This window comes from Phascolarctos cinereus, unplaced genomic scaffold (genome assembly GCF_003287225.1).
Source record: "Phascolarctos cinereus isolate Bilbo 61053 unplaced genomic scaffold, phaCin_HiC Scaffold_4;HRSCAF=312, whole genome shotgun sequence".
NCBI lineage: Eukaryota > Metazoa > Chordata > Mammalia > Diprotodontia > Phascolarctidae > Phascolarctos > Phascolarctos cinereus.
Genome location: NW_027555847.1, coordinates 519491302 through 519508342, shown reverse-complemented (window position 1 = coordinate 519508342; position 17041 = coordinate 519491302). Strand labels below are relative to the sequence as shown.

The 17041-nt window shown below is 35.0% G+C and overlaps 1 protein-coding gene across 1 annotated transcript in view; it reads right to left on the bottom strand.

The window, feature by feature from the left end:
* The window catches only part of CEP192 (centrosomal protein 192), a 146165-nt gene that overhangs the window by 34381 nt on the left and 94743 nt on the right, over positions 1-17041 (bottom strand). Inside the window, 8 exon segments of the mRNA XM_078151788.1 lie at positions 1440-1563; positions 2244-2425; positions 4260-4410; positions 7054-7163; positions 9595-9713; positions 10414-10674; positions 13000-13176; positions 13522-13612. Coding sequence (XP_078007914.1) covers positions 1440-1563; positions 2244-2425; positions 4260-4410; positions 7054-7163; positions 9595-9713; positions 10414-10674; positions 13000-13176; positions 13522-13612 — 1215 coding nt within the window.

Below are 17041 nucleotides of genomic sequence, written 5' to 3'. Positions count from 1 at the left end.
GTGAAGAAAAATGGTTAGCAGGAAAGAGAAACCCAGGAAACTGACAGTATCCACCTCATTCAAGTCACTATGCCTCAACTACAGATCATGGTATAGAATAAATAAAAAAGCATTCATTAAGCACAAAGAACTGGGCTGGGTATAAAAGAAAAAAGGCAAGAGTCTCTGGTCTTATGGATGTCACAACCTAATTCAGGTGACTGGGGGGGGTGCGCATGCATGCGCATTCACTACAAGTCAAATGGAAAGGTCTTTAGGTTACAGCAACAAAAGAGAAGGTAACAGATATTCTTTAATGTCGTTACAAAATCATACCTTTTTTTGATATCAAACCATTTGACAGCACCAAGGACTGATTGTGGTTGTCAAGATCTTGGTCAAATAAACTAGAGATGTTTGTCTACAAATATGTCTTACAGAATTTGAAGAACTATTCTCATGCAAGAATTAAAATTTGTTTTGTTTGGCCCCAAAGGTGAAGTACAGAGGCACTGATAATGAGTTTAATATTAAGGAAAACTTAGTTGTGCAAGAAGTAGTGCCTTTCCTCTTGCTACAGTTCTATAAACAGCAACCAGATGACCATTTGGAGGCTAATATAAAAGGTATTTCTGGTCAGGTACAGGTTGGTCTTAACCTCTAGGGTCCTTTTCACTTCTTAGATTCTAATGACTTGGTCCAAGAAGACTCTCTCTTCTGGCTATTGAACAGTTGTTGTTAAATGTCAATGAGGTACACTAAGAAGCTCATTTACCAAAGGTAGTGAAAAATAAAAACAATCAAACCCACACTGAGGATTCTTTTCCTTATTCACCATCTTTCCCCTGCGTGAGACTGCCTGGTACATATCTGAGCTGCCTGACTGCTCATAAGGCTTGGATAAGAGGGGAATCATCAACTCTTACTTCTTCCTATGAGATGGAGACACACCAAGGTCTTGCTATCTGCTCTCACACTGCTTCCTAAGGTCCCCCAGGAGCTACCACTTGTCTTATTTCTATGTCTCAACACTGACCTTCTAACTTAACCAAAGGACTCCTGGGCTTTCGCACCCACCATCATGAAATACTCTTAGGATTTCTGGGTCTATCTGCCCTGCAGCTGAACTTTCTTTTATCTATCTCAACTAGAATGTGCGAGCCTCCTTCGGGGTAATCACTGTCTCCCTTTTTCTATCCGTCTTCTCAGCTCTTGACATACAATGTCTGGTACATTTAATAAATGCTTTTTCATTCATTTATCTAAACAAAATAAGTAGAATTATATAATTCTACTATCCACAGCCACTAACTACATTTCTTGTTAATAAAATAATGAAGAGATACTTTGATCAACTTAAAATAATAGTGCAGGAACTACTATGGATTATAAAGACATACCATCTGAACCTTAAATATTTAAGTGGAACTAAAAAAAAAAAAAGGAAAAGTCTTACATACTCTGGGTCAATAACGCCATGCTGTGGTGTTACTGTAAGACAGTGAGCTGGCCAAGAGAGTTCAAATTTCAGCGACCTAACAGAATTATTTAAAATATGTAACTGTCCAGTTTTTGTCATGGCACCTGGTGTATAAAACACAAAAGAAATATTAAATATTTAATTTGAGCATTTTTTATTCTTAAAAATCATTGCTAATAAAATGTAACCATACAATTACATCAATAGGAAAAACGTTATTTTATCCCACCAATTGTTGAGACGACTCCTCTGCTATGGCCAAATCAAAAGGCCAAATCAAGCTGTATATTTTTTATTTCCCTCAGGAACAAAACATGGCAACAGCGAATTAAGAATAAAGGGAAGTGGTAATAAGAAGTATAAAGATTTTCATGCTGTACTACTTCCTCTAGAATGTGGCACAGCTAAATATTTCACTGACTTAAATTGTTGTTATTTACAACATACATGGAGGTTTCATATCTAAAGGGCGTTAAAGGTAATATAACATATACTGCCAGTGTGTGAACAATTGGAGAACAGTTACTAGAAAGGTGAAAATCTATAGTTAAGGAGGGTTTGAAAGATTACAATCTACAATGTTAGTCCATCAAACAATGAATAGAAAGGGATGCTATGACCAAAATCTAAGAAAGATCTCTATTGAAGCGATGGGTAAGATCCTGAAAACAAACTCCTAGTTTAACCCAATTAAAATGATTATATACATGCAGAGTAAAATTAACCAAAAGAAAGGAAGATATGATATTTATGCCTGGCCTGACATATGACTTGATATACTCACAAACAGAAGGAGCTTTCAGGATTAAGTGTTCTGGTTGAACAGTCCATGTTGGTTGAGAAATCAATGTATTTTGACCTGGTTCAGCAGCAGCTTGTGAAGGAAGGGGTGAACCTTGAGGTCCTTTAACTGGAAGAACATCCAAAGAAATATTGTTGATATGTCTCTCGGAATTTCTAGATTCACTTTAGGATTTAAGAATCCCAAAGGAGGGAAAAAAATGGAAAAAAGGAAAAAAATGCATCAGCTGACATCTTACTATTTGTAATGCTAATGTTAGACAAAACAAAAACATTAAAGTCATTCAAAGCATGTTTCAGTATGGTGATAATTCACTTTTCAACAATTCACAATTATAACATTTTATAATACAGGTAAGTGTGCTTCACAGGTCAAAGTTCATAATAAAAACTTTGACTTAACAAGTATCCCATAATGAAAAGGTATTCCTTTTTGGGCTCAACTTTTAGGAGGAAGAGGCACAGTCCTGTTAATTAATTAAGTTAAATAAGTCCAGATAATTAATAACTATAATACATACTGTTCTCCTCTCTGTTAAGAAATGGCAACCTAAATTCTGAAAATCACAACCATTACATCAGACTAATTTGCTCAACTTTTTTCTTTTAAAGAAGATAAGCTACTAAGGTAACTTAAAGGATTAGTTCAAAAGCAACAACATTAACATTACTGGAATATAACATACATTATTAGAAATAATTAGGTAATACTAGTAACTTTAAGAATTTGTTTTATACTTTTTAAATTCTAATATTTGACAATACAAGTAATTCATAAATCATGATCCTTCAATATCCTAAATGAGAAAATTTACCAGATAAAATGTATGATTTGAAAGTTTTTCAACAAAAATAGAAATTTACAGTGAAACTTCAATAATAAATTTTACTAAATTCAAGATATCCCATTCACCTAGCAGTTCACGAGTGTGTGTGTGTGTGTGTGTGTGTGTGTGTGTGTGTACACACACACACATATACATATACGTATGTAGCTACACTTTTCATAATGTAATTTTAGTCAAGCAACTGTTATTTAAAATAATAACGCCATCATCAGAAGCTTGCCAATGTTTTTCTTGAGTTTTTATTTTTATTGTGGGGAATATTATTGTGGTGATATTTGTATTTATTAGCTTATTTTTATCGTGGTAATACTTTTGGTAATAGAATTATGCAATTTAGCTGGGCTAAGAGAAATCACATTGCATTTAGCCTTCTATTTAAAAAAATTATTCAACTAGTTTGTACTAATCTGAATTGGAAGATTAATAAATAGCCATATAAATTCTATACTACTCTCACCTAACTGAATCCTGCTTTTAGTAATTAAGTCTAAATTAAAATCATAGTCCCTAGTATATGTGATGTATACGCAGTAGTTACTAAGAAAAATATCCATCATTAGTACTTTCTAGTAACAGAACAGAGCAGTAATTGTGCTTTATAGTTTACAAAACATTACGCACACAAAACTATGAGGCAAATAGTATAAGTATTATTCCCATTTGAACAATTAGGACCTGGACAGTAAAAAGGACAAAATAACTTCAAATGTGTAGTGGAGGTATTCAATCAATATAAAAAAATAAAACAAATAAAAACCCTTTATGCCTAATTAAGAATTATGTTAACTGCTGTAGTTAAGAAATTTAGCACCTGGCAGTAATCCTGGGGAGGACACAGTAATTAATACAACTTTTAATAAGGCTCTATGCCGGGAAACAGTATGGTAACTGACTAAGGAGAACAGACTGTCAAGAAGCTCAGGTACTTGGAAATGAATCCCTTCCTTCCACAGTGAAGAAGATAAAACTGTTTTTCTGAACTCTTGTGCTTGCAAAGGCAAAGCCAGAAATATTTTTGAAAAGAATGCTGCCCCAATTTCACACTTACATTCAGAGTTTTTGGAAAACTCTTAAGTACCAGGTAAATATTATACAAATCATTGTCTAATAAAGATATTTTTAAATTCAGTAAAAGAATTTATACTCATTACCTGTCAGAAGCTAAGCTGGGTAGTAAACAATTCTGAAGAGAACCAAGATTATAACTCGTATCAGTAAAGTCACCAATTACAGAAAGAATAATTTTACGCATGTTTCCATAAAAGAACTGGACATCATTTGGCCATTCAGGAAGATCATACACTAAAATAGAAAAAGATGCTGTGATATATACAAATCTTCACACAAGTGCAACAACAAGAAACAGGTATTTACAATTTGACTAGCAGATACTGATCATATTGCCAGTTATTTTCTTAGCTAGGGACCATTATTAGATTCTGGTGATTAATGATACTGATTAGCTGTAACTACTGTATACTATCAGGACAAGTATAAGAATAAATCTACTGAACTTAGAAGCCACATTAAAATAACCGCAGCAATTATAAATCTGATAACGTAGCAAATATAGATCATTATACATTAGGCAAAGAAGGTTAGGCTCACAATTAGCCCAGTGCAGCCCACATAATTCAACAATTTCTGTCATATTCCCAATTTCTGTCCCCTAAAATAAGTGCAAGAGAGATAATCTGTGCATTCTAGGGAAAAACAATTCATATCAGGTACACTGTTTCTAGTTTATTTAGTACCCTGAAGGATTGAATATAAACTACCTGTATGGACAGAACACTATTAAGATGTATAGTCAGTCACACGTGATAAAACACAGCAAGGGTAATAGTTTCAAGCTTTATTCTCTCCTATTCCATATTTTTCCATCTTCTTCACAAGAATAGTATAAGACACTTTATCAAAAGCTTTGCTAAAATCTAGGTAAACTATATCTACTATATCCCATTTATCTACTAGTTGTTTGGTAATACTGACTAAAAAGAAAATGAGGTTATTCTAGCTTAAGGAAACCATGCTGGCTCTTTGCAATAACGGCTTCCCCATCTAGGTTTTTCCCAGGAATCAAAGTCAAGCTCATTGGCCTCCACTGTGCATACTCTACACTCTTTCTTTTTTTAAAAATTGGGGCAATTGTACGCCCTTCCTGTTTTACACAATCATTCAGCTACTGGTTCAGGAATCACTGCTTTCTACTGTCTTGAAGATCTTGAATTATCAATTATCCTGCCTTATTCCAGTATTTTCAATTTCCCTCTCCACTAGCTCCTTTTCCTCTGCCTACCAACAGCTCTGCTTACTCCATCTATAAACAAAACACCATCTACCATCACTATCTCTACTTAATTTTCCATCTCCCACATGGTCATTATTCAAGATCTTCCCTTGAGATCTCTCAGAGCCTAGAAGAGTTCACTGTACAAAGAAAGTGCTTAAAAATTATTTGAATTTATTTAATCTATCCCTTCCCTTCTGTTCCAACCCCACCAAATAATTTTCATCTTAGTTCACATCTTCGTCACCTCAAAAACTATAGCACTGCCAATCTCTACTCTTCCAAAACATCACATATACTGCCGCCAGTTTAGTCTTCCTAATTCACCACTTGATTATGTAAGTCCACTTCTTAAAAACTTTCAAATGTACTGTGCACAAGGTAGGATCCAAATTCTTGAACTAGATTATAAGGTCTCAAATTTAAAATTCTTTGGACTTAATCATTACTGGATTACTTTCCAAAAGCAACTGTGGTCTTATAGCTGCCTTAACAAATGGTCAGTGAACAAACATTAAACTCTTACAATGTTCCAAGCTAAGAGCTAGAGATACAAAAAGAGGCAAAAAATGGTCCCCTTCCCTCAAAGAGCTCACATCCTAATGTAGTAAACAACACATAAATAACTAGCTATACAAAGATATCCACAAAAAAAAATGTAAGCTCAGAGGGAAAAGCAACAGCTGAGTTTTAAAGAAAGTCAAGGAAAATAAGTGGAATAAGTATAGGGAGAGAATTTCAAGTATAGTGGGGCAATCAAAGCAAGGGTATAGAGATGGGAGGTAAAGTGTGGTATGAGGGGAAGCAAGAATGCCACTGTAGCTGTGGAGAGGTAAATACAGCACAAGGAGCCTGGAAAAGTAGGAAGTTGCCATTGCCAGGTTTCAAATAGCTTTAAATGCCTCAAGACTTAAGCACATTTACATAGAAAACAAACAGCAGCAAAAAAATAGGTCAGCAGTTATTATATTTTTCTGCAATATATAATGCTCAGATATAACAATAAACAAATAATAAACTAGCTGAGAGCACAAATTATATCATATGGTTTTTAGTATAACCAGCAATGACTGCCAAGATATTTAAATATTTGTTTAAAATTGTTTAGTGTAAAAAGCAGCATGCTATAGGAAAAACAGCATCAGACTGAGAGTCAAAAGACTTGAGTTTGTGTTATGCCTATGCCACTATCTAAGCATTCCTGGGCAAGTCATCTTACCTCTCTGAGCCTCAATTTTATCTGTAAATTATAGGCTTGAGCTAAATGGACTCGCCAGGCCTAATGAACTAAAAGTCAAGTAACAGATTTTTCTGCTTCCATTGCTGATAGTATGGGCTCACCTAAAAGTCAATAGGAACTTCTGTAAGAGTGACAGAAAGGCTTTTGGAATGGGAACGATTAAGTCTAAATTTCTTGGCTGGTGTATGTTACCCTTTTCTTCACTTTCACAAACAATAAAGTTTACACGGGAGCAACTGTAAATCTCAAATTTGAATAAATCTGTATCATGTAAATCAAATACAATAAATCTATAAAATTTTTTTAAAAACCGTTGACTTTAGATATCGTTCAAAATAGCAAACAAGATTTGTCTTAAACTCTTACAGTGTTTGGGATTTTTATGGTTTTGTTTTTAACAAAGACAAGTACCTACCTTCATTTATTAGCTGCTCATCTTGAAATGCTTCATCAAAACAAATGTTCTTCAGCAAGCTATGTTCTGGAAGTACTTGTTCTACCACTTCTGGCTTGTGTAACAGAGCTCTGTGAAAAGATTTTATATATGTTTAACATATTCCTACCCTGAAACACATTCTTATATTTGACTTTTCTAAGAAAGCATTTATCTTGACTTCTTATGCACATCAGCTTCCTGATGTCATGGTCCTCTTCAAGAATGAATGACAAGTGGGGGCAAAGCCAAGATGGCAGAGCAAAAGCAGCAATTTGCTTGAGGCTCACCCCTCCAAATATCTGTAAAAAATGACTCTAAACAAATTCTAGAGCAGCAGAATACACAAAAAGACAGAGTGAAACAAATTTCCAGCCCAAGAAAATCTGGATGGTTGATGGGAAAGGTCTGTTGCCCTGGGCTAGGAGAGGAGTGCAGTTCAGCATAGGCCACACTGGCAAAGATGGGGTGACAGTACACCCAGACCAGGCCTTACGGGACTGAATCATAGCAGCTGTGGTGGCTTCTAGTCTTCTCAATCCACAGACAGTGCAGGGATCCAGCAGCTAATCAGAGGTGGACTGCAGGGATCTCTTTGTTGGCACTGAGGCAGGATTCTCTTGCTTTGCCTGTGCTTGGATCTGGGTCACAGTACTGAGTGGTGATCTTGAGGTGACGAGGAACCTTGGCGTGGTGGAGCTTGTGGCAGCAGTAGAGAGGGAATCCACCTCACAGTTCCAAGGCAGAAAAGAGTGCTTGTGGTCACATATAAACCAGAGCACAGGCCAGGAAAGGAGTAAACACCTCTCCTTCTATCGTATCACCTTGGAAGAATGGAAAATGTACAGGTCCCTAGAAGTATCTCTGAAAACAGCTGCACAAAACCCCTGAAGTTTGGGAGAGTACATTCTCCACACTGGAAGCAGAGCCCTACCTTAATAAAGAATTTAAAAGTCCAGTGATTGGCCAGAAACATGAGTAGGCAGCAGAAAAACAATCAGACTATAAAGAATGGAGGACAAACAACAACATTTGTCATGACATTCATAAAAAGTTTATTTTAATAGGGTAACATACTGAAATTAATTTAGCACTTAGACAAATCTCAAAGTTCTAGATCATGAAGAGGAATGGATAATGCAATGAATATGAACAACCAAAGTAAGCAACTAGGGTGGAGTGCACATGGAAGTTTGAAAGGATTTCAAAATATATACTTAAGTCCTTACGGAGGTCAGAGAGAGGAAGTCAGTGAGTCAGGTGCACTAAATTCCTTGGAAAAGCAGGAAATGAGAGATGAGGACTATAAGAAGATATATGATAAGATGAAAAGTAAAAGAGGTCACTGAGTGAAGACAACAAAAGGAAAAGACCTGATAATGGTACTGAGGAGCAAAGAGTGTGCCAACTATTTCTCCTGGCCCAGTGTGTAGGAGAAAACAAAAACATCTAGCACAGAACGAGTAGCCAGGTACTTAGTATGATACTGAAGTAGTCTAGGTTCTATGGTTGCAAAAAGATGGAATAAATATGAAAGGAAAAGGTTTAGTGCGAAGGGAAAGATACTAACAATAAAATCAGGGTTCAAGAAGGCATAGTGTAAGGAGAAGAAAAATGAGCTTAAAAACTAGGATTAAGTGAGTAAGAATGAGTGGGGATGGCATCATGAGAAAGGTTTTGTTTGCTTTTTTGCCCCCAGATGAACTGCTATATGTGACCACAATGCTGTGATTGTGTGTATTTTCATAAAGATTTGTAAACTTCAAAATGCTACATAATAGTTTATTAGATTAATTTAAAAATTAAGCAGATACAAAAGATCAGGCAACTTTAAGGTCCCCCTGCTCAAAAATCCTGACTACGTATTTCATGATTTAAAGATTAATTTGTATAATAAATATCTGTTGAACTGCAATGCCCCCAGGAAGTTAAACTTCATTCACATAATTAAAAATTAAACAATTAATGTTAAAAATTAAACAAACTAAATATCTGATTCTTAAAAAAAATCAGATGAACATATAGATCATCATTCAGGAATGAATGGCAGTAAAGAGGAAAAGGAGGAAAAATTTGGCAGTTTGAGTATGGGCGGGTAGAAAAGAGAAGAGCAACAAGGGCAAAAGATGCAGAAGTGGGGAACCTGCAGCTATTTAGGCCACATGTGGCCCTCTAAGTCCTCAAGTACAGCCCTTTGACTGAATCCAAATTCACAGAACTTGTCCTCTGAAAGGGCTACACTCGAAGACCTAGAGGACCACATGTGACCTCAAGGCCCCAGGTTTCCTACCTTTTCATTAAGTATTTCTATAATGCCTAATATGTGCCCTGCACTGTGCTAAGCACTTTAAAAATATTACTTCATTTCATCCTCACAACAACCCGATGAGATAGGTGCTATTATTACCTCCATTTTACAGTCAAACAAAGGTCAAAATGACTTGCCCAAGGTCACACACACAGAGGGAAATGAGTTTGCCCCATGCTCCTTCTCTATCTTAAGAATAAAAAACTTTTACCAACCTTCGATACTGCTGTCTTGATATTTCATCTCCACCAAAAAAGTAAATCGTTGACAATAACGATGTTGTAGTTTGACAATTTTTCTCCTTTTCACTTGCATTATAGATTAAAGTGATCATCTGATTCCGAGAAAAATAGGAACTTTTAAAAAAAGCTTTCTTGTGTCAATTATTTCCTTTTGAAAAACATTCAACTATCTATAAACTCAGATAGGTAATGTCACATTTTTCATCAAATGGAAATGATAAATGGCCCCAGCTATGTTTTAATTAGCACCATGCCCTGAAGGACTTTACCCTTTAAGCTCCAGTAGTTTAACCCTGAGGTTCCCCAATGTTCTTATTGGTAAGTGACTCACATCACTCACCCCCCTTCAGAGTCCCTAATCATTTTTTCATCATCCCTCTCACCCATTTTACTGTTCTGGAACCATTATAAAATTAACATGGACACTGCTACTGAAAAGAGCATATCAATCTTCACTCCTCTATGGCTCCAATCACAACCCCTGTAATTTTTTACACCAAAAATACCTCTCCTTGGTCATCATTATCTATATGTGTTGTCTCCCCAACTCCTTGAGGGAATGAATGTCTTCACTTTCATATTTGTATTTCTACTGCTTATTGCAGTGTTTGGTACATAGTAAGCACTTAAGTACTTTAAAAAATTTATTCATTCATGTGTACATACATGATTCATGTGTACTTAATTTCTTATTGAATAAATATCTAGATATAAAATTTAAGCCTCTTGAAAAGATTTCTAAAAATTAAATCTGGAAAACTAAATATGTTTTCATGTGGAAATTATATGTACCTCTTGTGCTCTTTCCCTGAGCACAAATTTATCTGGCAAAATTCTCAGCACTTGAGGATCCAAAACAACTTTTGCTTGAGAGTCCTTAAAACATACTGCTTTAACGTAGGCTGCTCGAGAACCTGTATTTCTCACAGAGAAAACAATTCTACTTTCTTTTCCAGGTACTGGGCCATTTACTGTTACCATGTAACTATCTGAGAGTTTTTTAACATCTTCCAAAATAAGATTACTTGTTCCTCCATATCCAGACAATGGTATCTAAAAAACATAAAATATACACCCTAAAATTATACTTTATAGAATCACAAGATAGCAACACAGTCGTTTTATCAAAGCACAAATTTGGTAAACTTTTAGACATAAGTTTTTGTTCCTTGGTTACTAGAAGACTTAACGCCAAAAGAATCTTAAGAATTGCCAAAAACACACACCATCATCACTGACACTTTGTTCTAAGAGGAAAAATAAGAAAATTACAAAATGAGTATATTTTATACTATTTGCTAAATAAAGTGATACCCTTAGTTCAAGTAGCTAGCTGAACTGATGAAGGAGAAGTCACAAACAGGAGAAGAAGTCACAGAAACAGTCCAAGTTCAACCAATAAAAGCTGGCAAAACGAAGGCCAAATCGAGGCTTGGTGACCCTATCTATGACTGATCCTGAGCTAAAGAAGAAATTCTACGCTTCCCCATCTTTTGCATCATCTGTCCCACAAACACCACCCCATCCAAGACTCCCTCTATTCATTTAAAACAAAGCTCAAGCACCTTCTTTTTGCATCAAATATTTCCTGATTCCACAACTGCTAGTGCCTTCCTTCTCCCAAACTACATTGCACAACTTTACATTTATGCTGTATATTCTTAGATAGGTACTTGTCTCCCTTGAGCTCCTTGAGATTAGGGACCATTTTTCCCTAAGTCCTTAGACCAGTTCCTGGTACGTAGCAGTTGCTTAATAAATGCTTGTTGAGTGACTGATAAAACATACTCAACATAGTAAATTAAAAGGAATTATACACAAACCAGATTTTTTGCCTTCTAATTCAGGGATCTTCATATAGCATAGTGCTAAAATCAGAGTTCACAGTTTAGGGGAAAGTGCTTCTTATGTAAAGGATGTAAACAAAACTATTGAGGAAATACTCAACTTACTAGTGAACAAACATTTCAAACACTTTTTTTCAAGCAAATTAAAAAACTGAGGGGTTCTAATATATTCAATAAAACTGGTCCCCCCAAAAACCCTCTATAATTTATACTGTTTCCTAGGAGTTAGCATTCCAGGTTTTTGCCTCTTGGCCTTTTTATATTCAATTCACTACACAATTCAATCCACTTAGATGCTTCTAAATAAGGAGGAAAAATCAGAAACGTATTTTGTCCTAGATCTGTAATTTCCTCATCCAATAAGGAAACTCCCTCTACCAATGCAGATCTAGATCTTTTCTGCAGACTACAGTCTTAGAGCAGCTATGTCAAACTCAAATAGAAACTGATCTCTATGGCTGCATATTGACTTAGAAAACCACAATTTAACATTATCTATGCTGTACTATATTACTATTTATTTTTTTAAACATTTCCCAATTATAGAGCCCAGAGTTTGACACCTCTGTCTTAGAGAATAGCCTGGGGCACCAAAAGGCTCAAAAACAGTTTCATGACATGCCAGATGCAGGACTTGAATATAAGTTTTCCCAGCTTCCAGGCCAGCATTTCATCTACAATATCATGGTTACTCCCCATAACTATTGTACTTTAGGGGATTTCTTTAAATTTCTGAAACTACAAGTTATAACTTGAAGCCTTACAGATGAGTTGTTGAAAGAAGAGTGTAATCTAAGGCGATCCTCCTTCCTTATTCATTCCAATTATCTGGGAACGCACAGCTTAGTGAAAAGTGTGCTGGCTCTGGAGCCAGATCCCACCTCTGATATTTACTACCTTTGTGAAGTTGGATCACAGAACCTTCTTGGGCCCCAATTTCCTCACCTGTAATGTGTTAGATAACTTCAAGAGTCCCTTTCGACTCAAGATCTATGATACTAAAAATTCTTAGGTTTTGAGCAACTGAGAGAAAATGCATAGGCTTTCCTCCCCTCGAAATTTCGAAGCTAGACAATTATTAGTAAGCAAAAAAAAATTTTTTAAATAAAGATAGAATTGTATAGTTTAATAATTGACATGTCAATAAATCATAAGCTTGAATAAAAACCATCTGATTTTATAAGAACTCAAGCAAGCAAAGACAAAAACCCACTTGGAAATTCAACATTTTAACACAGCTCAATCTTGCTTTATGTGACAAATAATTTGCACTACATCAATTTTCAAATATCTAAATACTGAAAATACAGTTGGATAGTATACTTCTAAGGGAATCCCATAAGTGAACTTTCGGAAAAGTGAAAAATCCTAAAGCATCCTTCCCCGCCTTAGTCTGGACCATTGTATACCAGATTCTACTTAAAGACGTGTACACCTTTTAGTTTGAAAGGTGAATTGGTAAACAGCTAAGCCATGGTCAGGTAACTCAAAGACAAAGAAACTGTACTAAAACAAGTAAAGTTTATCTTACACTGAACTTAATGCCTGGTTGTGATCGAATTCCTAATTGTTTAATTTCAAGTTTAGCCAGCATACAAGATATTCGGGTTGGTGCAAACAATAAGAAGATGTTAATGTCCTCTTTTGGATGAATTCTGATTTCACAGTTACTTGTTAGTCGTTCTTCTAAACCAAAAGTATTTTGAAGCTACAAATAACAAAAAGAACAATTTTTATATACAACAGATAATGATGCAAGCTAAAATTACTGTCATTACAACATCTGACATTTAAAAGATAAATAATGAAAAACTAAATCCATTCTCAGGACAGAATATGGTATAAGTACTGTCAAAGTTTGTGAAATGCATGTTTTTGTTTAATTGTTTTTCTGTCATATAAGAAAGTTCAATCTGGTACAGGGGTGGGAAATGACTGAAATAAAGATAAAAGACCACAAAACAATTTTTATAAACTAAGCTAATTCTTCAAAGACTGCTGTTACAGATTTTCCTAGAAGTGTTTTCCAACTTAACAAGTGCATTCTACAAACCTGAAAGCAATCCTGATCCTGTCCTCTTATCAGTAGACGTAAACACTGAGTTGTAGACGTAGAGTTATTTCTGAGTGCCAGTTTCTGAAGACTTAAAAAAAAAAGTTTTAACAGGAACTTTTTATCTGCATGAACTTTATAACTAGAAACAAAAACTTTTCAAAAATCCATGTTCGTTACTTCCTTAAAAACCACAGTTCAAAATTTACCTTCAAAAGCTTGTGTTTAAACTTTCAACTGTCATAAATATTCATTACCCCTTTACTCTTTTGGGGGGGCAAGGCAATAGGGGTTAAGTGACTTGCCCAGGGTCACACAGCTAGTAAGTGTCAAGTATCTGAAGCTGGATTTAAACTCAGATCCTTCCGATTCCCAGGCTAGTGCTCTATCCACTGTGCCACCTAGCTGCCCCATCATCCCTTTACTCTTAATATTTATCTTGATACATAAAAACCTTTAACTAAAGAAATTTACTCAAATGAATCTCAAATAAAGAATTCCCAAATCAATCTGGCCAACAAACATTCCTAGACTGGGCATATATTGACCAAACCCATAAATACCAATCAAATTGTGTGAAGTTATGGAATAAACAAGGATAAAAGAAGTTTGGAAGGTTTTGGGGGGGTTTTTTTGGGGGGGGCCAAAATGGAAGAAATTTGTCTATTTTCATACCCCAAGTTGTTACATGTAATAAACACCTGTTATATATGTAACACTATATTTGATATTTTGGAGGTAAAAACAGAACTGATATTAAAATTTTGCCATTAAATACATATTTATATAACATAGGACATATGACACAGCTTTCCACAGAATAATTCAGGAAACGTTCCATCATGTTGAAAATTCATTCTGTAGAACCAAAATATCCAAACTTACTCACCTAGACATCTATATTTTCCAAGACATTGTCTACTATTCTCAAAGTAGTAGTTTTAAATACCTACTCTCACCCTTCCTGCAATGCTTCATATGTGGTATGCTAACTGAAGGACATTCTAAATTTTACTCCATCAAGTTTTTTACCCACTACCCAATGGACACTTTTATTGTGTTTCAGTACAACATAGCCAAAAAAAGCAGTAAGAGAGGGTAGGAATGTCAAAAATTTTTAATGTCTGAAAGGCCATGCGTAACAGCTAAAGATCAAATACTACACTTGGAAAGTATGTAGCAAATACATTGTCTTCTATTTATTTATACCTTAATCTTGAGACTAAACCTTAATTTTATTGAAGTCATGCTCTAGTGACTTGATCAAAATGTCTCCCCAAAATAGATTTATCAGCTTAATCTCTAGATATTTAAAAAAGTTGAAGTTCAAAGCTAAATCTAATATTTATACTTATTGTGAGAAATGAAAAGTGAAGATTTTTTAAATGCCTTTATATTTCTTTCAAGTTATACTTCGAAATACTAACAAAGTCTTTTCAAGTAGAGGATCTGTTGATCATGGTTTAATAAAAAGCTAAAACTCATTTGGTATATATTCCAGTTGGTAGAGGCTTCCAACGTTTCAAAAACAACTGATCATAAGGAGATTTAGAATAATTATTATTCTTGCATAAATACAAAACAGAGAAGCAGCATAGCACAACGGACAGAGAGCTGACCTAAGAGTAAAGAAGATTTGGGTTCAAGCCCTACCTCTGTGTAACCATGGTAAAGTCACTTAACTTCTCAAGGCCATTCTTAAATACTATAAATTTGAGCCTAGACACTGATATATAGTACCTGGTTACCCAGTATCTGTAGGGAGTTTCCACACTGAAAGTTCTCTATACTGATTAAATTACAACAGGTCTAAACCAAAAAGCAGAGGGGGCTGAGGGAGTTATTATTAAACACAAACCTTTTCTTCACAGACTGACAATGTAAAGTTCTGCCCTGAGTTATCAAATTATGAATCAATAAGATTATGCTATATCTATAAAATACTGAAAGTTGAGTGTATTAATGGTCAGTAAAGATCTATAATCAAGATAAAACTTTTGCTGTAATTAGCTTAATATAGGATAAATTTAGTATGGTCCTTGGAGCTCTAGGGACAAACTTAATAAAACAATTTCCTTCAGATCTCTTCTGCAAAAAGACCTTCATGTGAAATTCTGAGGCAAAAGAAGCCAGGTACAATCAATTATGACAAATTTCAGCAATAAGGTTTCTTTCTAAAATCATCTTGTTTCTCCTAATATCCACCTCAAAAGGGAGATGAATCAGTCTTTCTAACTCCTTGTCTATTTTCCACTCATGAAATTGCTGATTTGCTCCAAAATTACAATATTCCCTTCTCTAATAATATCTCTACTTCAAGCATGGGATGTAGGTTTTGGTTCTTAACTGGGTCAAAGAATCCGGGAGCTGTAATGTGTATTAGTAATGACTTACCCCTTCAGTAACACAGATAAGATATACTACTGTATCATGACCTATTCAAGAATACTGTAGCAAACTAACAAGGGTGAAAAAACTTTTTCTCTACCAAGGGCAAAAAGAGTAGAAGGTTATTAAGAGAAATTTTAGGTTCCACTTGATTTCTTTTAAATTTAACAGAATTTATAGAATTAATGCTCTATTTTACTCATTCCTTAAGAAAAATATCAGCTCCTTATTTTTTTTTTTTTTTAGTGAGGCAATCGGGGTTAAGTGACTTGCCCAAGTTCACACAGCTGGTACATGGCAAGTGTTTGGTCTGAGGCCGGATTTGAACTCAGGTCCTCCTGACTTAAAGTTTCTGAGACTAAAGCATTTAAAAATTATGTTATCCTTAAGCTACTGATCACATACCATGTTACCCTGAATTTTATACTCCCAGCTTATAACACTGAAAAAGTCACTTAATTTTGTCTAAGCTTTAGTTTTCTCATTTAGGCCAACACCATTATTTTAAAAATTACCTCTCAATTCTCTTCCAGTCTTAAAATTCTTGGATAAAGTTTGTCCTACTGGTTAGATTTGGCTTATTGGCTAGAGATTTCCTCCTCTCCTCCCCCCTTGCCAAAAAGTAGTTTTGGAAAGAGGCCAGTAAGTTCAAATTATAGAAAAAGAACACAAAATAAGAAACAAAAGAAACAATTTAAATGTAAGATTACAAGTGTTAAAATCAATCTGAAGTTGGTATAAAATAGAGATGTCAAACACATGGCTACTGCAACACTCTCAAGTGTCACTGAAACCAGATTAAAAGGTAATTGGGAAATACTTAACAACATAAATAAAAATAAAACAAAATATAACATAGAAAATATCACATTTTAAAACTAAGTCAATATGGGGCTCGCAGGGATTCCTATGTATGGATCACTAGCCCCTGTTTCTGAGTGTGACACTACTGGTGTAAAACATTTTGAATGTAGTATAGTGCCCACCATAATTTTATAATTAAACTTAACAGGGACATAAGATTCAGTGATCAGAAAAAGTTTCAGCTGTCTGCTGGAATTCATCTCTTCCACCAACAGTGATTCCTGAAGTAATTCACAATCATTTTTGTGGTGTGCATTTGTGTTATACC